General features: G+C 41.7%; 1 protein-coding gene across 2 annotated transcripts in view; it reads left to right on the top strand.

Moving 5' to 3' along the window:
* ADCY5 (adenylate cyclase 5) overlaps positions 1-18,250 on the top strand; it is a 300,445-nt gene that overhangs the window by 171,577 nt on the left and 110,618 nt on the right. For both annotated transcript variants that reach the window (XM_065413070.1, XM_065413069.1), the window contains exon 3: positions 7,316-7,437. In XM_065413070.1, coding sequence (XP_065269142.1) covers positions 7,316-7,437 — 122 coding nt within the window. The remainder of the gene's footprint in view (positions 1-7,315; positions 7,438-18,250) is intronic.

The following is an 18,250-nucleotide window of genomic DNA, read 5'->3' as shown; positions in this document are numbered from 1 at the left end:
AGGCTTCCGCTGACTTACATTTTAGTTTTTAACCATTTTTAATGTCCTCACTTAGTGTTTGTTAGAAAAAGGCCTAATTGCTATCAGCACACAGTCTTGCTCTCAAGGGCTGTGGGCATATCTATTTGCTAATACATTCTTTGGTTTTGCTACAATGAGTCTCTTACATCATAATAATTAGAGATGAAAAAACTTTTTAGGTCAGCTTGTCCATTCCCTTGATAATGTGGGACCATGCCCTGCAGTACATTTTCCAGTCCAGTTTTAAATAACTCATGAAATGAGGTTTCTGTGGCTTCCCTTGAGAAGTACCTTACAGTTTTGATTATGAGTTCAGATAGGAGGGGAATGAATCAGTTGAAATGGCTGTGCATTTCTGTGAGTCAGAAGGGCAACACAACTTTCACTATACTACTCTGCTTTAGCGCACCTGCATCTGTAGCTCTGGCCATGGACAGTGTTATTCTGGGCTACTTTTGGCCAACATGGGCACCATGAAATGAAGTATGTATGTATACCTAAGCATATTTTATTTATTTTGACATCTGGTACATAAAGAGCATCCATTTCATGCACTAAGTGTAGGGTTGCCAGTAGTCTGGTTTTCGACTGGTATGCCTGGTCGAAAAGGGATCCTGACAGCTCCGGTCAGCACCGCTGACCAGGTCACTAAAAGTCTGGTTGGCGGCGGAGCAGGGCTAAGGCAGGTTCCCTGCCTGCCATGGCTCCGCGCAGCTCCTGGAAGCAACGGCATGCCCCCAACCCTCCGGCTCCTATGAGTAGGGGCAGCCAGGGGGCTCCACACACTGTCCCCACACCAAGCGCTGGTTCTGCAGCTCCCATTGGCCAGGAATTGTGGCCAATGGGAGCTGCAGGGGAGGTGCCTGTGAACGGGGCAGCACGCAAGGCTGCCTGGCCATGCCTCCGCATAGGAGCTGGAGGGGGGACATGCTGCTGCTTCCAGGAGCTGCCTGAGGTAAGTGCTGCCCGGAGCCTGCATCCCTGACCCCCTCCCCAGGCTCCAACCCCCAGTCCCAGCCCTGATCCCCCTCCCACCCTCCGAACCCCTCGGCCCCAGCCCAGAGCACCCTCCTGCACCTCAAACTCCTCATTTCCAGCCCCACCCCAGAGCCCGCACCCCCATTTGGAGCCCTCACCCCAATCCCCTGCTGCAGCCCTGATCCCCCTCCCGCCCTCCAAACCCCTCGGTCCCAGCCCGGAGCCCCCTCCTGCACCCCAAACCCCTCATCCCTGGCCCCACCCCAGAGCCCGCACCCCCAGCCGGAGTCCCCACCCCCTCCTGCATCCCAACCCCCTGCCTCAGCCTGGTGGAAATGAGCGAGTGAGTGAGTGTGGGAAGAGCGAGCGACAGAGGGAGGGGGGATGGAGTGAGCAGGGGGCGGGGCAAGGGTGTTCGGTTTTGTGCGAGTAGAAAGTTGGCAACCATAACTAAATGCCTTTTACGCAAACTAAAAATACAGTCACAGTAAGATAAAACCAGCAGCCTCTCCTACCCCCAAATCCCCAATCTAGGAAAATGTTTTACCTACAAATGCCAGATGTCAACAAGCCTCTCCCTCCCACAAAACCCTGGCAAACAGATGGGCTTTGCAGCATGCCCTGAAGTTTGGGCTACTTTAGATCAGGCTTTGCAAAGTCAAGAGGCCCTCATGGAGAACGCCCTGTTAGCAGATCCCTCCCTTTTAAACCGAGGGGAATCCAGCTGGAATGTCTCCCCAGACTGTAGTTATGATGCATGGCGGGAGAGGCAGTCCAGTTTATAGGTCAAAAATAGAAACCCCATTTCATGATTTTAGAGGTTTATAGGTCAAAAAACAACAGCTTAAGCTCCACCTAGAAACCCACCAGCAGCCAGTGCAGGCCCTAGAATGCTGGTGTTGTGGTCTCACAGCAAGATAGCTTGTTCAGTAAGTTTGCTACTTCATCCTGTACTGGCACTGATTTCCCAGTTCGTTTAAGGTGTATCCCCTGTAAAATGCATTGCTGTAATCTTGTCGTCAGGTGACAAGACATGAATCAGTCTCCAGACTAGGCATAGGTAAAAAATATCCATCCAGGCCAACTGCTGCTATAAGATTATCTAACAGTATCTGGGGAATCTGACAGTACTATCACATGCTGTATGGGAGAGAGCTCTGTGTAAGATGGAATGCTTGTCTCTCTCAACAGCTGAAGTTGGTCCAATAAAAGTTATTACCTCACCCACCTTCTAGTGATTTCATTATCCACTATAACCTGGCGAGGAGTAGTAAGTGAGGTTAGCATTACTGGAATGGAATAAAGAATTCTTAGCTGAAATTGCGCATCCTAAACAACCTCCAACAAGTGTGTATTTTCTAAGGATTAGAGGAAAGGACTTGAAGTCAGGCCTACAGGCTTCTACTCCCAGCATTACTAATTTTTTGACCATGAACAAGTCACTCGCCCTATCTGTCGAACAGGTATAATTATTTTATGAATACCTATTTCACAAGCAGGTTCACAGGTTTAATTAATTACTCTTTGTAAGTGCTTTGAGGTTATCCCTAGCTAGTAATATAGGTATGTTAGCTAGTTATACATAGCTGGAGAGTGAGAGAGAGCTCTATCTGTAATTCTGTATCTTTATCTAGTATATCTTTGTATAAAAATCAAGGAAATGTATATAATTTGTACTTATTTCTCTCCTCCTGTTTGACTACTGCCAACATAAGTATAGCAAGGCAATACTATTCGCCTGGCCAATACATGCTGAATGATATTACAGTTAGGGTGGCAGTGTTTCATTAGAGATCTCAGTGAAATTTAAAGCTAGATACTAGTTGTGTTGTGTTTTATTGTGTATATTCTTAACCAGTTACATAAAATGAAGGTGTCTAACTGGTACCAGTAAATTGTATTGAACTGTGCTTAGATTAGTTATTAAATGAAGGCTATTACTACTCCATGTATTTGTATGAGATGGCAAACTATATCTGGGTAAGTGTAACCTGTTCATTGGTTGATGATGATGCTTTGTGCTTTCCATCTGAGGATCTCAAAATACTTCAAAAGCATCAATAGATTGAGCCTGACAAAATCCCTGTGATGTAGGGAAATATTAGTATTCTCCTTTCACGGATGGGGAAAGTAGACAAATTAAAGAACATTCTGAAAGTTGCCTAGGAAGTCTGTGGCAGTGCCAATAACATAGCCTTGGTCTTCTGATCACCATTGTGGTGCTGTAAGCACAAGATCATCCTTCTGCCCTTATGGACCTACGAAGAGGGTCACAAGCCCATAAGATGTCCCTGGGTTAAGGAGTAGAGCTTTACAAATACCTGATTTTTGTTATTTGCCCACTGATGTGGAAATAATAAAAAAAAATTACAACTTTTTGATGAACCAAAAAGTTGAAAAAAATCTGGATGGGGTTGAGTGAAATGATTTCATTTTGTTACTGAGGTTTTTTTTTTTTTTTTTTTTACATTTTTAAATAAAATTGAAGAAAATTTACAAATGAAAAGTAGTTTCAAATCAAAAACTTAAAACATTTAGTTTTGAAAATATTGGAACAAAACTTCAATTTTTTAAGTGAAAGAATCGGGCGAATTCAACACCAATTCACAAAATGTATTGATCAACTAGAAACTGCATTTTTTAGCCAAAAAAGAAAAAGGTTTTGCCAAAAAAATTTGCCCAGCTCTATTAAGGAGTTTTTATTTGGCTCTCTGAGTTATCTGACAGATGTGTAAAATTCTGGGTTGTAGCCCACGAAAGCTTATGCTCTAATAAATTTGTTAGTCTCTAAGGTGCCACAAGTACTCCTGTTCTTTTTGCGGATACAGACTAACACGGCTGCTACTCTGGAAAATGTAGGATTAGCAGCTTCTGCACATCTGAGGGTGTCCATTACAATTATTAACTGAGAGGCAATGGCGTGTGCACCAACGTGCCTTGGTTATTCCAGTAAATATATGAACTATATTGTGCTTTTGTGCTCATGACATACATTAGTGTCAGAAGCGCAAGTATAACTGATGTGAAAATAGCTAAAGTTTCTTATTTTGATATTCAAGCACACAGGCACAGATGATGCAGACCTCTTTTATTAGGTATTTTCAAGGACCGCAGTACCTTCTCTCAGCTGCTACAGTTTTGAGCTGTGCCTGATAGTGATCCCTCATGAATTTTGTTCCATAGTGTTGGTACAGATGAAGGGACTGGAGATGGGAATCAAGCCCTGACAATGTACATTAAAGGACAGGTAAATACAGTGCAACACTATGCATTGTAAAGATTTCTCTAGTGAGTGCATTGCACATATTATCAACAAGTTTGCTCTCTTACAGTTCCCACAGAGTTTGTTATGCTGTACTTGGACACAAGTAAATAGGCAACAGTAAGACAAAATATGAATTAAAAACCAGAATTGTGTTTTATAATGGAATGAACTATGGAAAAGAGGGTTTTTAATGGTGATGTGAGCAATTAGTACAAGAGCATTGACCCCTCTGAGTCATGATTGCAGTTTGATCTGTGGAGTTCTGTGTTGTTAGGAATTAATGATCTATTGAATAAGGTTATGGACCTTCATTTAGACTAGATTATGATTGTGTGGTTGGTGAAGGGGACAATTGCTTTCCTCCATGCTATGTAGTAGCAATTGTCATGCAGGAAAAAGAGATGGTATGGACTGGTAGACTGTATAAATCATTGTGATTCTACAGTGTTGTCAGAACATCTTGCCTCTTGCCTACTGATTAGACTACATTTGAGTTGGACCAACAAAATAGATGTCCATATTTTAATCTGCCTTTTTCTTGTAGAAAAAAATTCCTTAAACTAAAAAATTTTTGAGGTGAAATCAGAAAATAAAAGGCAAATAAAGGATTTAGGCAAAACCGTATTGTATCTGGTCTAATTCTAACTACACACACAAAACACCAGCATGCATACACATGCAGATTTACATTCTGCAACTTCTGCATAAAAATTACTACCAGATTTAGGCTGATCACAGGCTACATAGATGGCCAGGTCACAGAGGCTTTTCTCTGATATTTAGGAAAAGTTGTCCCACTCCCATCAGTTGTAATGTGACACAATAACTCACTTTCTTAAGGTACAAAACTAGATAGCGAACAACATACAAAGTAATTTTATGAAAGCTACACTGAGCCCATTTTAATCTTTAAAACACAAAGATATTACAAATAAACAAGGATGCACCTTAGTTGCTCAGGATGAGGGTAGAGAGATGTGAATTGTGGGTGATGGAAGGTAGGTAATGGAGGTAATGTCACTGTATGCATGTATGTTTACTGTGCCTTATGCAACTGGGCCCCGATCCTAATTGAGGTTTTCAGGTGCTACTGTAAAATTACTACTAATAGTGTGTTTACTCCTGGGGGAATTCTGCGCCACTGCGCATGTGCAGAATTTATGTCCCCTACAGATTTATTTGCTTCTCCGCAGAAAAATGACTTTCTGATGGGGAAGCAAAGGGAAGCCACAAGAGCAGTCATGTAACCCTCCCTAGCAGTATGTTTTGGGTGCCCAACGTTGCCGGCAGATAGGTAAATAACTGTGGTGTAGGAAGTGGGACTGGGGAAGACCCAGCTGGTGGCTCTTCCCTGCGCTGGGCTTAGCTGCTAGTCCCTGCTGGGCTGGGGAGGACAAGACTTCCTCTTCCCCTACACGGCATCCAGGGCTGGGTCAGACCCACCCAGAGATTTTTCCCCGGGCTGCAGGAAGCTCTGCAAACTCCCCACCTCCAGCCCGCTTCCTGCACCCATTGCTCCTCAGCTGCAGGGGGAGGGATCCCTGTACAGGGAGCTGCTCTCCCATCCACCCAACCCCCGTGCATCCAGACCCCCTCATACCCAGACCCTCCCGCCGAGCCTCACCTCCCCCCTGCAATCAGAACCCCCCCGATGAGTCCCACTCCCCCTGCACGACCCCACCAAGCCCCAACCAGCTGCACCTGGATCCCCACCCCACTGAGCCCCATTCCCCCAGCATCTGGACCCCCACTGAGCCCCCCACACCCAGACCCCCCTGCTGAGCTCTATCCCCACCAACACTGAGCCCCAACCACCTTCACCTGGACCCCCCCTGAAGAGTCCCATTACCATTGCACCCAGAACCCCCCCCAACAAGCTCCTGAGCATCCAGATCCCACCCACACCTGATCCCCCACTGAGCCACCCGCACCCAGATTGCCCCACACAGAAACCTCTCAACCCACACCTGGATCCCCCCACACTAAGCCCCTCCACACTTGGATTCTGCCTGCCCACACCTGGTGCACCTGGCATGGAAGGGCAGGGCCCTGGAGTGTGTCTGGGCCAGGCCCGGTCCTTGCGCTGTGTCAGGGTTGGGTGCAGCCTCACTGCTGAGTCCGTGTCCCTGGGGGGAGCTGCACAGTGATCTCCCACCACTGTGCAGCCAGTGGCCTGTGCTCCCCAGTGCCATGCTTGAGCCTCCACATTTATTTGACAAATAACATTTTCAGAATTTTTAATTTGGGGGGGCCGAATTTTTTATTCTGGGGGGGCCGAATTTTTTATTTTTTTGGTGCAGAATGCCCTCAGGAGTATGTGTTGTACAATTGGGCCAAATTCTACTGCCAGTTATATTGGTGCAACCCTGCCACGGAGAACCCATATTGCTTGTAGTGAGGAACGCTCCCTTTGTGAGTTAGATTGTGCTCTGCCTGTTACAGGTTAGTGAAGTAAAATGAGACTCTTAAATGGATTTCAGGGGAATTGGGAAATCAGTCCTGTAGCCTTATGCCCAACGGAGAACCCTGTAGTGATGCATGGTTTATATAATGAGACTTCCAAGTCTACATTTTTACATGAGGCTTTGTTACTCTTGCTGCCTGTGAATGTGTTCAGCTAGTAATACTGCTCTTTAAAGAGCCCCTCAGTACTTTGCAGTGACTGCTGGTCTATATAATGAAGTCCTGCTGCTTTGGAGCCCCCTACTGGAATGCAAACTTGTGTACTATACAGACTTGGGCACTGAAGCAGCTGCCTCCATATGGCTCCTTCATCTGGAAGAATTTGCAACTGTGGATAGCATATATAGTGGATCTGGCATGAAGGTTAATTTACTTTCCCTTTGATATTGTGTTCATATTTTTCTGAGTGGGACAGGACCCCCGGTGCCTTGATGGCAGAACTGGTTGCTGCATTTATGGAGACCATTCCTCTTGCTTTTGCTCATCAGTCACTGAACTGATGGCTTCGTTTCTCTCCGATAAGAAACAACGTGCGTTTGTTAACTGGGAAGCAGGTGTTTTAATTGGTTCATCTGTCTGACTCAACAGGAGCGGCTCCTGCTCTCTGTACTTCCTCGTCACGTTGCCATGGAGATGAAAGCCGACATTAATGCCAAACAGGAGGATATGATGTTTCATAAGATCTACATCCAGAAGCATGACAATGTCAGGTAAGAACTGCTGACTGAATCCCAGCTGGCAATGGAAGTGGGGGGCCATACTGAGCCCCACCTCTTAGTTACAGAGAATTAAAGTAGCAGGTGGCAGGGACACACAATTCAAAATAAATAACAGCTAGAAAATTGAATTAAAAAGCAGCACCAACAAACATCAGTGAGTTTGTGTGTGGGATAGAATGGCAGCATCCTCTGTATCTGCAACATCTTTCTTTCAGGAAGTAGTTTCTACTATAACCCTCTTCCAAGAACTTTTCCTAGAATCCTTCAAACTTTTTAGAAAGGTGCTGGGGAGTCACATGTTGTTTGGTTGCTTGTTTAATTATCGAGTAAACCATCCCAGTTACCCCAAATTGCACTCCTTTCTGACTTGCAGCACCTGGGTGAAAAAAGAACTGCAGAGTCAAATTGCTCTTAAAATGACTTGACTATTCATCACTAGCCTTAAACAACAAGCTTTGTAATCAGTGAGAACCAACTCCTAGCAGCTACTCCGTTAACAGACAGCGCACCCGTGTTCCACAGCTCCCTGGTCTGGCCCTTTAGAGAAGGTCCCACAAGAAACAGGCACTGAATCTATGGCAAGCAGTGCGCAATCAAATACAATGTTTGTATTGCTGAGAGGAAGCCCAGTCTTGCAAGTTTCTAAGCACCCTCACTCCCATTGATTTCAAGGAAAGCTGGGGTTCTTCATCACATCATGTGTTTGGGCTTTTTGTGAGCACTGTGAGATACAGCGGCAGCCTGGCTAGCAAGAGAGGACCGCTTGGCATCGATTCATGTGTCTGGGAGAACAGAGAGGGGATGAGAAGAAATATTAATTTATCTTGCCATTTTTAAAGGAGCAAAATCTGATGCCCACGGGATGTGGATGAATAATTTAATTTTGATGTGACTTATCTCTGCTGCAGTTATAAACCTGTGTGGGGTTATTTTGGCCTTCATTGAGCCAGACTCTGAAGTGGTTTGGGTAGCTTTCCTCCAGCCATGACGCTAGATAAACTACGGAACCTTCCCTCTCATCAATGCCCCACAGGGTGGATTATATATGTTACTCAAATGAGACCGTTTTCCCCAACAACTTGTGTGACATGCTTTACTACCCTGATTTGTGTTTGGGATCCAATGCAACTTATAACCTGATACTTGGTAACCAACAAATAAAATTAAAATAGGTTTACTGTGTCTCTAATTTATGTACTGTCCTTCTGTGATTAGTACTTTATTACTATCTGTGTTACCATGGCACCTGGGAGCCCCTAGCCATTGCGCTAGGTTCTGTACTAATACTAATAGTCCCTGCCCCAAAGAACTTGCAGTCCCATTCTTTGATTTGAGACAGTAAAACACATTTAACATATTCAGACTTGTCAAAGCAGTTGAAAGCAATGACAAGCTGATGTGTCTGTAGCTGTAAAAAGGTATAACAGATGACTAGAAAATGGCAACAAATGGAACATTCATGTGAAAAGCCCAATGAAATCAGTGGGAGACTTTCCATTGAATGTAATGGTCTTAGATCAGGCCTCTGTTTTTGATTGTAACGTGGACATATCAAATGGTCTGGTAACTGATATCCATGCATGGGTAGGATGTAGGACAAATGTTTAATCAGCTATGAAAGGCTACAACCTTTAATGATGTAAAAGTAAATTATACAGCTTTGAAATGAATGCAGATTTTTATGGTAACTGGTTTAGTGATTTTAAATCAGAAGAAGTATATTACATCAACACAGTACTCGTAACAACATGAGCTACTGCATTCTTTATGTATACCATTTTTTCCTATTCAATTTGTTTGGGAAGAGTTTGTAACTTCAGTGTGATTGGATGGTGGTCACAATTTCTCTAGAAGAAAAATGACTTCTTGTCAGTACCTAAAAGTTGGCTTGATATTTGAATAGCATGTGACTTGTTGTACTAGAGCAGCGGTTCTCAAACTTTTGTATTGATGACCCCTTTCACACAGCAAGCCTCTGAGTGTGACCCCCCCCTTATAAATTAAAAACACCTTTAAATATATTTAACACCATTATAAATGCTGGAGGCAAAGCGGGGTTTGGGGTGGAGGCTGACATCTCACGATCCTCCCTGTAATAACCTCGCGACCCCCTGAGGACTCCCGACCTCCAGTTTGAGAAAGCCCTGTACTAGAGGAAGCAATACAGGACAGCCACATATCATCATATTGGGCTTTATGTGATGTTGCAATTCCTGGATTTGGAATAGAGGATCTGCAAATAAAATCATATTTATGAAGATTTGATTGTCTTTTTAGGACAATAATTCATCTGAAATTTTGTTGTTTATTATAGAAACCTTCCTAAAATAACTGGGAGCAAGCTTAACTGTTCTTTCCTCTTTATTTCATTGAAACCATATTACATAAAACTGGGCTGAGATAAAATATCTAGGGGTAAAGTGTATCTTCAGTATGTACTCTTCTTAAACAATCAAAAATAAATTCTACCAGAGTTAAAGGATAAAATAGAATACTGAGTTCCGTTAGTAATTTATAGGGTTACAATGAGCAAATAAAGGTAGTCATTACACTTGAAATTATATAATGCTAATAGTTCTCTCTTCAGCTCTAAAAACTGATTAGAATTTTTCAGATAAGTCATACTTAATATGATGACTTCGTCAGCTGAGGAGGTGTAATAGCTTATTTCAAATGAGATGAGACAATAACGGATTCAAAGGAGATATTTGCTAGTCCTTGAGTAAGAGGTACTATAACAGATATGCACCGCCTTAACATCCAACCAGGAATTGGATCCAAGGCAGAGGTTGCCCTCAATCCATGTATCATGTCTTTGATATGAAATGATGAAACCTTATTAGAGTTTCTTGAGAGTCTCTAGGCAACAAGTTAACAAAGCTAGAAACAGAGGATAGCTGACTTAATGTACAGTTTGCTCTTAGTGATTTGAAACTTGTACAAGAAGTAATTACAGATGTTATTGCAGCAGCTATTAGAGAGGTTTAGAAGATTGTTCCATATTTTCCTGATTGTTTTCTTCCCTCTTTGGTCTATGTATTATGAAGAAGGGTCTCAAGGCAATTTTCCCCCCACGCAAAATGAGCACCCCTCAGTTCAGATAGAGCATTGTGGTATTTGTGTAATATATAAAAAGCAACAGAGAGTCCTGTGGCACCTTTAAGACTAACAGATGTATTGGAGCATAAGCTTTCGTGGGTGAATACCCGCTTCGTCAGACACATGTAATGGAAATTTCCAGAGGCAGGTATAAATATGCAGGCAAGAATCAGTCTGGAGATAACGAGGTTAGTTCAATCAGGGAGGGTGAGGTCCTCTGCTAGCAGTTGAGGTGTGAACACCAAGGGAGGAGAAACTGCTTTTGTAGTTGGCTAGCCATTCACAGTCTTTGTTTAATCCTGATCTGATGGTGTCAAATTTGCAAATGAACTGAAGCTCAGCAGTTTCTCTTTGGAGTCTGGTCCTGAAGTTTTTTTGCTGTAAGATGGCTACCTTTACATCTGCTATTGTGTGGCCAGGGAGGTTGAAGTGTTCTCCTACAGGTTTTTGTATATTGCCATTCATATTGAAGTCTAGAAATAGACAAATATAGACAAGTTGATAAATATTCAAATATCCTAACAGCATGTATGAGCCTTTAAATAGATATACATATGTAAAAATATAACATGGCACATTCCAAAGATAACCTTCACTTTGCCTCTCTCGTTGAGTCCACAGAGTAAATTCCTGAAAGGTGCTGAGTTGAAGGCACTCGGCACCTTGTAGGATCAAACATCTTAGAGGGTAAACTCTTCCGGTCATGGACCTTGCCTCCTCCATGTTCAGTAGAATATTAAGGATCTTTTCCAAAGCCCATTGAAATCAATGGAAAGACCCTCAGTCACTTCAGTGGGCTTTGACTCTAGCCTACGCACGATCAGTATTTAAAAGATAGTAACTAGAAAAAGTAAAGGTACAGAAAAAGTAAAGGTACAAAATAAGTAAAGGTACAAAATAAATCGGTTTTCAGAATGGAGAGAGGTAAATAGTGGTGTCCCCCAGGGGTCTGTACTGGGCGCAGTCCTATTCAACATATTCATAAATGATCTGGGAAAAGGGGTAAATAGTGAGGTGGCAAAATTTGCAGATGATCCAAAATTTCTCAAGATAGTTAAGTCCCAGACAGACTGCAAAGAGCTACAAAGGGATCTCACAAAACTGGACGACTGGGTAACAAAATGGCAGATGAAATTCAGTGTTGATAAATGCAAAGTAATGCACATTGGAAAACATAATCCCACCTGTACATATAAAATGATGGGGTCTAAATTAGCTGTTACCACTCAAGAAAGAGATCTTGGAGTCATTGTGAATAGTTCTCTGAAAACATCCACTCAATGTGCAGAGGCAGTCAAAAAAGCAAACACAATGTTGGGAATCATTAAGAGAGGGATAGATAATAAGACAGAATATATCATATTGCCTCTATATAAATCCATGGTACGTCCACATCTTGAATACTGCGTGCAGATGTGGTTGCCCCATCTCAAAAAAGATGTATTGGAATTTGAAAAGCTTCAGAAAAGAGCGATAAAAATGATTAGGGGGATGGAACAGCTTCCGTATGAGGAGAGATTAATAAGACTGGGATTTTTCAGTTTGGAAAAGAGACGACTAGGGGGATATGATAGAGGTCTATAAAATCATGACTGGTGTGAAGAAAGTAAATAAGGAAGTGTTATTTACTCCTTCTCATAACACACGAACTAGGGGTCACCAAATGAAATTAATAGGCAGAAGGTTTAAAACAAACAAAAAGAAGTATTTCTTCACACAATGCACAGTCAGTCCGTAGAACTCTTTGCCAGAGGATGTTGTGAAGGCCAAGACTATAACAGGGTTCAAAAAAGAACTAGATAAGCTCATGGAGGATAAGCTCATGGACCCATCAATGGCTATTAGCCAGGATGGGCAGGGATGGTGTCCCTAGCTTCTGTTTGCCAGAAGCTGGGAATGGGCGACAGGAAATGGATCACTTGATGATCACCTGTTCTGTTCATTCCCTCTGGGGCACTTGGATTGGCCACTGTCGGAAGACAGGATACTGGGCTGGATGGACCTTTGGTCTGACCCACTATGGCCATTCTTATATTCTTAAGTATCAAGTGCCCAAATCAAATCCCTTAAGAATTTTGGAGTACATTCTGCCACATTTACTCTTGTTAATCAGTATGAATAAAGGTGAAGGAGTCTATGTGTTAGGCCATGTCTAGACAGGAAAAATGTTTTGTTTTAAGCACATGCTAGTTAGCATGTTTTAACTAACACCTCTTTAAACACTAGATCATATTGGGCTTCATGCCTCTTAAAAACATGTTAGCTGGTTGTGGTTGAAGCGAGAAGGGTGCCTAGAGATTTCCTCAACCACCTAACACTTTAAAAAAAAAAGAGAGAGAGTGTTAAAAGCACATGCTTAAGTGCTTTGCTGAATTGATGACAGTTGAAGTCAATGGGACTTAAGTATACATTTGAAGTTAAGTGTGTATTCAAGTATTTTGCTGAATTGGGGCCTAAAACGTGCTATGTAATTCCTTTTCAAACACAGTCTATTTTCCTAGCCTAGACATGGCCTTATTGAAAGCAAAGGGGAAATGACTTTAGAATTAGTACATCTCCTCTACCTGTACTTCAGAGAAATGAAAAAATAAGTAAGAGTACGGGAAAAGGAGATGTGATTTGGAACAAATGACTCCTTTCACTCTAGGAGTCAGGCATGAACTTCATTGCCTTAAGTGGGCTCAGTAAAACCTTCTGTACTGGGAATTATTCTTTACTGTGGGACCTTTTTAAAGCCTATATGTGTACCTAGAAACTTGTTGATGGGCGCAGTGTACAAATCAAATGAATAAAGGAATGTAATTGAAAATTAGCGGGCATGCTTTTTCCTTTAATCTGTGCAACAGTCAAGGAAAGCTTTTTGTTTGAGGTTGGAAAAATCCAACCAATATTGTTTGTTTTTCAGTGTTATAAAAAGTAAAAAGATCTAAGTTCTGTATTAGATAAAGGTCATTGTGTCAAGGCAATTCAGAAACATGTTAAATCCGTGCAGGGGTTTGTGTCTGCCCATTGAATGTGGCTTCCTGTTGCTGATTAATGAACAGAAACATTTCCTTTGTAGTTAGTAGAAGTGGGAAAAGTTTGTTTATTTATTTATTTATTTATTGTTTTCACTTGAATTTTGTAAATCAGTCTCGTAACAAAACTCTTCTAGTAATCTCACACATTAGCTAAAATAGGTTGATCCTGTTGTCTACTCTGTTTTGGTTTACATTTGCATTTATTGATTCAAAGATGATTTTAGGATTATTCCTGTAATATCCAGTCTCTGAGAACAATCATTCTACTAATGCTTCATAGATAGGGAAGGCAAAGTGATCTGATAATCATTGTGGAAGTAATGAGACTGCAGCCATAGGTTTGATCTCAGCAGATTCAGCTCAGCCTTTTGCCCTTCTGAAGCATTGAGCTCCGTGAAGTCGGTGTGTTGAGGTCTCTTGGATGAAGCTCTTACTAGCATCCAGGTCCTGTCTGCTCCATGTGCACCTTGTGAAGAACCTGAAGAGAAAAAGGCTTTTACCTGGTATCCTTACCCAGAAATTCTCCTAATCCCTCACAATTTTGTAGCACATTTTGTGCCAGTTGTCTGTCTGGCTGCTGCCTTACGCATTTTTGGTATGTACTTGAAGCATATAATTTTTTTAATTGATATTTACCAGATAGAGTGAACAGAATTAAAAGAGAACTACAAGTGCAATAGTATGTTACCATACCTAGAAATCCTGCAAGCAACTTTAGGGTTTCAGAAATATAAAATATATATACAAGTTGTTTATGAATTTTAACTAAGGATGGGCTCAGGATGCAAAATTTGGCTTATGATCACCTAAGGTTCATAGCCTTGAGGCTATTTGGAAGCCAAGCTTTTGTTTCATCCTGTTACAGAGAGAGACGAGCCGTTTGCTGAATTCAGATCCAGATAGAGTCTTCAAATTCTCTAAAGATGACTGGATCTGGGATTTTGTTGAGGACCCATCTTTAATTTTACTTAGCAGAAAAATTGTCTAACAGAAAATGCTCTCTTGTAAACTGTTGTGGGAAGTTACTCTATCTTTGATCTATTTTGCAATGATGCTTAACATGGAAACCTAACTCATCCCTTTCTGTGTGTTATTGACTGTTGATGTTTTTAGTTATTTGTAGTCATGTTTCTTCTGCTAATCTTAATATCTCCCCCACTCCACCCCAGATTGGTGTGGCTTTTTCACAAAAATATTCCGTTTGTCCACCTTTCCAGAAACTAGCCTTTCATATAATCGTACCATGACCCTGTAAGTGAAAGGAATACAACTTTCACAAGTGGACCATTTTTGTCCTTCCAAATGTCTGAGAATAATTTTCCTAGCAATGAAGAGATTAGACTAATTTTCTCATGATATTTTAGATAATTTCCCTATGCATGTATAACGCCGACAGACCCCCGGTTGTCGGTGGGCAGGATGGAACTGGGGACCTCTGAAGCTTAGTGCATGAGCCTCTACAGCATGAGCTAAAAGCCAACTAGCTGTCAGCTAAGTCTGTAGAGCAGACTCATTTTATCTCTCTTTAAGACCGTGGTCTCAGTGCCACTAAATGGGATAGAACACCACACCCAGAAGGTGCGTGGGTTACATATTTCCCCTAGCCGAGGAAGTGTATCCTGAGCTCCAGAGACTTCCCAGTTGAAATCCCAGATGACCCCCCACTTGTAACGCCAACAGACCCCAGTTGTCGGTGAGCAGGATCGAACCCAGGACCTCTGGAGCTTAGTGCATGAGCTGCTACAGCGTGAGCTAAAAGCCAGCTGGCTGTCAGCTAAGTCTGTAGAGCAGACTCATTTTATCTCTCTTTAAGTGGTTTCGGTGCCACTAGATGGGACAGAACACCACACCCAGGAGGTGTGTGGGTTACACATGCATTGATTTAAAAGTATGTACAAGAGAAACCTTCTTTAGCTGTTAGCTAGGGCCTAGAAACACAGCTGAGCAATGCAGATTCAACGCATTACAGTGTAGTGGTACTCACATTATCCTGTTTAATACAATATGTAAATAAAATATATTTCTTAAGGCATACATAGGTGTGCAATATATAAGATTTTCATGAAGAAGTAAAGTGGTTCCTCTAATGAGTGGATAAAAGAAAGTCTTTCAGAACCTTATTCAGGACTTCCTGGGAATGAGTTCATATTCTTCTGTTCATTGTTATGGAAAGTAACGTTTAGAGATTAATTTATCCACAATGAAAATATGATTTCCTGTCACTTTTGGCAGCAAGTTACTTTTCCAGACTCTCCTCTGTTAAAGTGTATTAGGAGTGATGGTGGTAGTCAAGATGAAAAGATATTTTGGGTTAATATATTCTACTGCAGTGTAAATGAGCAGGTTTTATGAGCTTTTATAGAGAGACTAACATTCTTCCTCCCTGAGTTATTGTATGAGAATTATCTTTGACAAATACAGAACCTTATAGAATGACTTGACCTTTCCCACGTCTGTGTGTTAAATATAAAGCCATTGTCAAATATAATCAGGAAAGGAGTTCCCAAGACCATACCAGTCACTTTTGTGTGTGTGTAAACAACAAGGTGAATTGTGCAATTAAATCAGTTTGTTTGATCTTGAATGAGATTATAGCTGACCCAAACGCACTAAAATATGCATGGATTATGATGCTGAGCTGATGCTTTCCAAGTGGAAATTTAAACTTGCAGTGTTGCCTTTGCTATTTATAGTAACCCATTGCCATGATAATGGCTTAATGGTTTAGCCAAATATAGTAATCTCAGTACTATAAACAGAGTTCAGATGGCCTCTGTAAAAGAATAAAGGTTGGTAGTGTCACTTAAATTCTTCAGATGAACTGTTTCACAACATTTATTTTAGAGATGGTATCCAGGCATAGGGAAAGTGACAATTTCCTCTTTATATAATTCTTATGAATTGTATACTGAACAAGATTAACCTGATGTTGTAAATTGTTTACAATAGCTTGACAACTTGGATTATACTGTTGGCAGAAATAAAACAATGGATTCCACTCTCTGTAGGCACTGTAAGTGAGAAACATGTTTAACTACCTTTCCAATTCAATTATGTTCTAGCATCAAAACTTTAAAAGAAAAACACCTTAATTATCATTAAACATGTTTTCAATTAGAGCAAATCAGTATAGTTCAACTGAGAATCAGGGTTCTTGGCTTCTAATAGCAGTTCTGCCGCTGACTTACCCTTTTTATGACTCCTCTGTAAAATGGATATAATCACTTTCTTCACAGGTAAAGTGTGGTGCTTAACTAATTGTTTGTAAAGTTCTTTGAGATCCTAAAATGTAAGGCACTACATAATTGCAAATTATTACTTTTGGGTAATAATCTTCAACTAAAATTGCTACAGATCTCAGATTTTCTTTTAGTCTCAAAGTACAATTAAAATTTTCTAGGTAGCTATTTTTTCCCCCTCAAGCCTAAACGCTTCTTCTTTTAAAGGAGATATCAGTCCAAACACTATGTGTCACAGCTTGGTTTTAATTGCAGCTAGTGGAAAGGTTCCCATAGAATAACTTTAAATGGGTACATTGATGTTAATGCAATAGTCTGTCAACTCTGCTTGCTAATTAATGGTGTTTTCTTGGTGGCATATGTAGGTTTAGCTCTTGATTTTCTGGGATGCTAAATTACAACACCCTTCTTTTGAAACTGAATGAGTTTATAATGGGGCATATTCTATTAAGTCCGGTTCAAATTGGTGCATTCCATCTATAGATAGGTTTATCATCCGGCTGTTGTTAGTCAATAGCTCATCTGGATTTTTATTTCCGTATTTTCTTCTTGAGGCAGTTGAAGCTAAGTAGAAGTGGGTTAATTTTACCATCTTCCTTAAATATAAATACCGTAGAGTGAATGTGTAATAGTCATGCCCTGGATATTTTCGGTGATTCCAAAAATAACCCGTTGTCTCAGCCAGTGTTAACGTAGCTACTATTTCCATGGAAAGCATCGTCACTGGGGTGAGGCTGCCCCAGTAAGTGTTTAAATATCTGCTGCCCAGTCCCTCCTCTTCCTTCTGTCTCCCAACTCTGTCAGCTTGTGTAAAGATGATGGTTTATAGTTGAAAACATGGGAGTCTTACGTCAGTCAGGAGCAGGCCCAGCAGCAGGTACTCTCCATATCAGTCACAGACCAGTGCACAACTTTGGTTTCCTTTCTGGTTTTCTCCATACCAGGTGAGATGGCGGAGTGCTGGAAGGATAACAAGGGCACTAGTATTCTGCAGCATTTCTTTTAGGGGATTCTCATCTATTCGATGTAGGTTTTTATACTGTGCTCATCATTGTAGTATCTGAGTGCCTTCCATTAGGGCATTAAGCAACAGGACTACATATTTATTATGTTGTTTGCATCTCCCCAGAGGGAGAAGCATGGGATTGCTGTGTTCTTGTTGTGAGAGATCATTTTGCCTTCTCAAAGTCAGTGCCAATACATCATGGCTCTTCAGGGCAGACCTCTTGGGTTCTTTGTGGTGGCTGTGCACTCCTATGTGGGGGGCCTATGCTGGACTGGAAGGCTACCTTGTGAATAGGCCAGGGAAGGGCTGCATATTCAGGTCTATGTGGATCCAGTGACAGTACACAACTGTTGCAGAGGGGCTGTGCCTGCTGTTGCAGTCCATAGACTTGTAACAGCAGCGGTGAGAGAGATGCATAGCAGCCCCACCTGGAGTGAGAG

The sequence above is a fragment of the Emys orbicularis genome, chromosome 11 (assembly GCF_028017835.1).
Source record: "Emys orbicularis isolate rEmyOrb1 chromosome 11, rEmyOrb1.hap1, whole genome shotgun sequence".
NCBI lineage: Eukaryota > Metazoa > Chordata > Testudines > Emydidae > Emys > Emys orbicularis.
The sequence above is the reverse complement of the archived record's forward strand: the minus strand, read 5'-3'. Positions and strand labels throughout refer to the sequence as shown.